Source organism: Antrostomus carolinensis, unplaced genomic scaffold (assembly GCF_000700745.2).
Source record: "Antrostomus carolinensis isolate BGI_N321 unplaced genomic scaffold, ASM70074v2 scaffold38000, whole genome shotgun sequence".
NCBI classification, from domain to species: domain Eukaryota; kingdom Metazoa; phylum Chordata; class Aves; order Caprimulgiformes; family Caprimulgidae; genus Antrostomus; species Antrostomus carolinensis.
The window spans coordinates 2,062-6,899 of NW_010288335.1; the positions used below are offsets into that span (position 1 = coordinate 2,062).

The 4,838-nt window shown below is 38.1% G+C and overlaps 1 protein-coding gene across 1 annotated transcript; it reads right to left on the reverse strand.

Annotated features, from left to right (window-relative positions):
* Positions 1-259: 259 nt before the first annotated feature.
* On the reverse strand, positions 260-4,063 carry BRIX1 (biogenesis of ribosomes BRX1). The gene is made up of 9 exons (XM_010166357.2): positions 3,944-4,063; positions 3,522-3,565; positions 2,820-2,890; positions 2,395-2,444; positions 2,223-2,296; positions 2,077-2,127; positions 1,691-1,792; positions 1,016-1,144; positions 260-697 (listed from the first exon to the last, which is right to left on the reverse strand). Exons 1-9 carry the CDS (start codon positions 3,981-3,983, stop codon positions 428-430), a joined length of 831 nt encoding a protein of 276 aa, XP_010164659.1. The 5' UTR covers positions 3,984-4,063; the 3' UTR covers positions 260-427.
* Between the last annotated feature and the right edge of the window lie 775 nt (positions 4,064-4,838).

The window sequence follows — 4,838 nt, forward strand, 5'->3', positions numbered from 1 at the left end:
AGGATTTTCTGCTGTCAGACTAGGAAAGCTGACTTTTGAATTCAAGCTAGATGAGCACCAATGTCTACCCAGTTATTTTTATTCCTTGTGCATTTTACAGTGAGTTGTTTCCCAGAGGGATTCAAGTATAAAAGGCCAATTCTTTAAAGCAGAAATCTTTGCAGTGTCTTATTGCCCCTTCCCTGCTGCCACATTGTTTCTCAAAACCCAGAATAATCTCAAAGAGCAAATGGCAATAAAAGAGTGAAAACTCAATGGTAATAAAGAAATTTATAGTTTCTTTACTTAAAACTGAAGTCCAGTAATTTTTGCCTGTAAAAACAAGTATTTACAATATTGTGTCAATATGGATATGAAACATAGCTAGGTATACCTATACCAGACTAATGTGACTCTGGAGTCTGCTTAGTTTCTTCACTTCTAACATTTATGCCGATGCTTCAGTTCTGAAAAGCTTTTTCTGCTTCTTCCTCTGAATTTTGCGTAGCTTCTTTTTATCTTTAACAATTGGCTTTGACTCTGGTTTCACAAACTGTATTTCCACTGGCTTTTCTTCAGCTGGAGTTTCGAAGACCACTTCAGTGGGATCTTCTTCAACAAGCATCTTACTCCCTTTTTTCTTAATCTGTTGTGCTTCCTTCACCTGCTGTTTCTCTCTTAACTTAGCTGCCACTGATAATCTTAACAGCCGTCGATGCTATAAAAATCAGAATTTAAATTGTATCAGGTTTCAAATAAACAAGATGGAAGAAATCTGGTATTAAAGAAACATGGTAATTTCTCTGCTTAACTGTCAACATCCTCAGTGTAATGCCATCTTTTCAGTGACATTAATTTTGCCTTCATTCCATTTTTACACAATTACTTTATTCTCAAATTGTTGTCAGTTGGGGCACTCATTTCTACAAAGGGTTCCAGGGAAAGGCATATATGGTTCTCCTGCAGAGAGAGCTTGCCAGACCAGTCTTCAAATCAGCTGCTAAATGAAAGAGAAGATAAAGACAAAGCTGCTTACCATATTTGGCGACTGGTAATGGGGATTTTCATACAGAGTCGGTCCTCCAAAGCTACCCTGGAAGATTTTTATGAGGTTCAGGACAAAACGAGGCCCAATTTCCACTAGAGATGCATCTTCTTCTATTATCTGCAATTAAAAAAACCCACTCTCTCATGGACTGAATCAAAGTATATGACCTCATAGGCACTTTGCATACAGTACACAACTGAATTTAAATCCAAGATACAATGCCACTGAAGCTGGTAAGCTGGACTTGTACAAACATAGTTCTGTATATAAAGCAGTTCTTTGGGGTTCAAGCAAGCACTTAGAGAGTACTTGGCTTATGTGAATTCCTCCTTTTCCAAGTAAGCTCCAGCACACTGTGGGGCCAAAGCAGCAAGTGAGGATAAAGACAAGCAAAGCTCAGGCTTTGGCGACTACTTCCTGTTCTCAAGACAACCACCACAGAACTGCAGCTAACAGACCGTCAGTGGAAGGACGCAGAACTCAAACCAGCTCTCTCCAGAGACATGGGAGAAGGGATTTTAGGACACTGAAATTACTTCGTGCGCACACTAGGTGTTGGCATATGCTGATAATAATGGTTCTTTTCATTTTACTGTAATTAATGGATTTGATATGAAATTACTCCACTGAGCACCACTTGAAGAGCTAAAAGAGACCACTAACCTGGTAATTCCGAAACCAGATCCTCTCATCTGTAATGGTGAAGGTGAAAACATGATCTACGAAAGGCTGGCTTTTGGGGTGATACTGTGGTGTACTAAATATCTGTAATAGAAGGCAGTTATTTCTAAATATCTGTCATTGCAAGAGGCCAAACATAAATGGCCCATTTTTAATTCATTTTCATTTACTAAGATCCCAAACCCAGGTTATATTTTAAAACCCAAAGCTTAAGAACAAGTGTCCCAGCACAGGACCTTAATCCTTTGAAGATTTTTTGCAAGTTCAGAAGTGTAAAACTACTACTTAAAAAACCCCTGATATTTTAAAACATGTTGCCAAAAAACATTTCCAATGACGAAGAAACACTGGACAGCAGAACTACAGACCTGAATAAACAATTCTTTTAGTAGGGCATAGTGTGGCTCCTTGTCGAATGTCTGTAAGGAAAAATGTAATTTTACATACAAAGCTAAATGCAACAGTCAGGTAAAGAACACAGAAGCATATTTTATGAAATAAAACTTATACTCACCGGATCAAAAGACAAAAGGGGCCGTGAGCCCCTTAGGCAGTTGCCTGTCATCTTCAATTCAGCCAGTGTGTGAACTACAGTGATTTTTTTTAAAAAGATCATTTTAGTCCTTAGAGAACACAGTGCAGACAAGAAAGCAAGAGTTCAAACACAATAATGTCAAGCAACTTACCGTTCTGCACTAAGAATTTAGCTGATGGTCCCTGTGGCGTATTTGAAAGCCTGCAGAGGACAGGTAGTGAGGAAGAGAGAAAAGAAACATGTTAACAGCAGACAGAAGGACTTCTACAGTACACTCCAACCAGCTGTTTCTGTATTGAAATAAATTCTGTTGGTTTTATGGCATTATTGAGTTCTTTTAACATACTTATAAATATCTGCTTTCTGAAAAATTTTGTAAAATGCTTCTGTAAGCAGTCTACAAAAGCAGGTCATACATTGTGAACTTGCACTGCCCACAGAAGTGCAGGCTTGGTACAGGTTTAACTAAGCAACACTATTTAATGCATCTTCACTATTACAGTAGAGAAACTTCACACAGAATGGAAGCATCCCCAGCTATAAATGGAAATGTAAGAAAACATAACATTTCCTTACCACATATAGAGATCCTGTTTCTTTTTGGCTTCAAAAAAGATGCACTTATTGCAGTTTTTCATTTCACACACCTACACAAGACACATCAAATCAGCTGTTTACAAAATTCTGAAGACATTTTCAAAAACTTTCCACATTAATCTCCAATATTTCCCCCCCTACAAAATAAAAGTTCAAAAACAACAGTCTTGTCATAATAAATTATACCTCTTGATCCACAAACTTAAGTTGAAGAACTTGTTTTGTAGAAAAATCTCACGTATTTATTGCCAGAAATAAAGCTACAAGCAATCTGATAAGCTCTCCAGGATGTAAACATTAGAGCAAGAGCTGTGACATTAGGTTCTAGTTTCAGGACTACCAATGTCCTACTACACTGTTCGGCCTGGCTGTGTATTTGTTCCCTCCGTTTTTCAAGCAAACTGTAATGCACTTTTCCCCTTTTACAGAAAGGCACATTCTGTTTTATTTTTTCATGACAAAAGTCTGTGTTTAATTAAAGGTTTCATTTTGGTTTTATTAATCAAAACTCAACTTCCAGTCTTAACACGAGCACTTTTTCAGTATCAATAATTTCCATCTGTTGAAGTTATACAACTCCTATAACTAGTATGAAATCCTTTAAACTTGTTTGCCCTTTTCTTTTGCACACTGAATTTCCAGATAAAATAAAAAAGAAGCACTAGTTAAATCTGGCATTACCTCATTAATTACAGACAACTGGTCTTTACGGTCCATTTTAGTATCTGGAAGACAAGAACAGCATTTAGAAGGCTGGAAAACCAATTTAACACAAGAAGTTTTGCAAAACATTTACTGGCTATAAATGAAAGATTAAGAATAACCATCAAATTATTTCAGCCATGTTATGCAATAAATAAACACAGCAAGAAAACTGTCTGGACCCTGACAGGACTGCGGCCCGACAAGTAATTTGCCAGAGAATATTAAAACACAAGGACAGTTGCTGTATTTGTTGCCTCAAAAGGGATTTGGTGTTTGTTTAAGATAAAAGTTTCAGTAAAACAGTTAATGTACCACATTTTTAAAAAGAACAGGTTGTTAGAACTTCTTGGTTTAATACTATTCTGAAGATGCAAATTAGGTATGATGCCTAATCCTACCTGCTTTAGAGTGGGGCATCAACGTCCTTAAGTCTTGCATTAGGTGCCTTGTTCTGAAATTAATTCCACGAGAAGAGAAAATAAGCACTCGCTCCTTGTTTTTCCATTTACCCTACGAAAAAGACATGGAAGTTAAGCTGAGAAAGGAAGTCTCTAGCCTTAAAGCTACTACAACATAGCAACAATAAATGTTTGAACTGTAATTACAGGAAAACACAGCAAGAACATTTGTTATTACCTACCCACCCACACAGAATCACTCTCTCAGCCAGAGTGAAGACTTCCTTACAGAACATGGGGGCATAAGTTTTTGCAACAAAACCTACCATCCATCTTGCTTCAGTATGTTCCTAAGTAAAGCCTTTCACTCATCCAAAACATGTATTAAGTATTAAGGAAGCCACCTGCAATACTTATTTGCAGAAGACACCGCTATGTCCCTGCAAAATGACCTGAGCTACAGTCTCAGACACAATTTAGCTTTTCCTACAGACGAGCATGTGACGAAATCTCAGACTTCAATGCGCTACTTTTCAGTTTTCCTTTAAATAAACTACAGGGCAGTTACTGAAGGCTTCTCAGGATGACTCCTGAACGAAATAGGTAAATTTCCACATGTCCTTTGTATATAACAGAACTATTAAACTCTCTATAATACTTTTGAGATTGAGGTAACATATCTTGGTACACTGACCAGAATAATACGCTTCACAAATCTTGATAGAAATAACACACCACCGCAAGGCACTTTTATTTGCGCTGGGATTATAAAAAAAATCATGACTAGGCCTCTCCATCCCCGCTCGGCAGCTGGGTTCCCCCCGACACCCCGGGTCCCAGGACCCCAGCCCTGGAGGCGGCCGAGGCAGCAGGATCCGGCCCCTCAGCAGCCCCG

Bases quoted from the DNA above. Each gene is read 5' to 3' on its own strand.
- BRIX1 (XM_010166357.2), bottom strand. From the start codon at position 3,983: ATGCAAGACTTAAGGACGTTGATGCCCCACTCTAAAGCAG. The intron at 2,128-2,222 runs GTGAGTATAAGT...TTTTCCTTACAG, and splicing joins CCCTTTTGTCTTTTGATCCG to ACATTCGACAAGGAGCCACA. The intron at 1,793-2,076 runs GTCTGTAGTTCT...CTTCTATTACAG, and splicing joins TAAAAGAATTGTTTATTCAG to ATATTTAGTACACCACAGTA.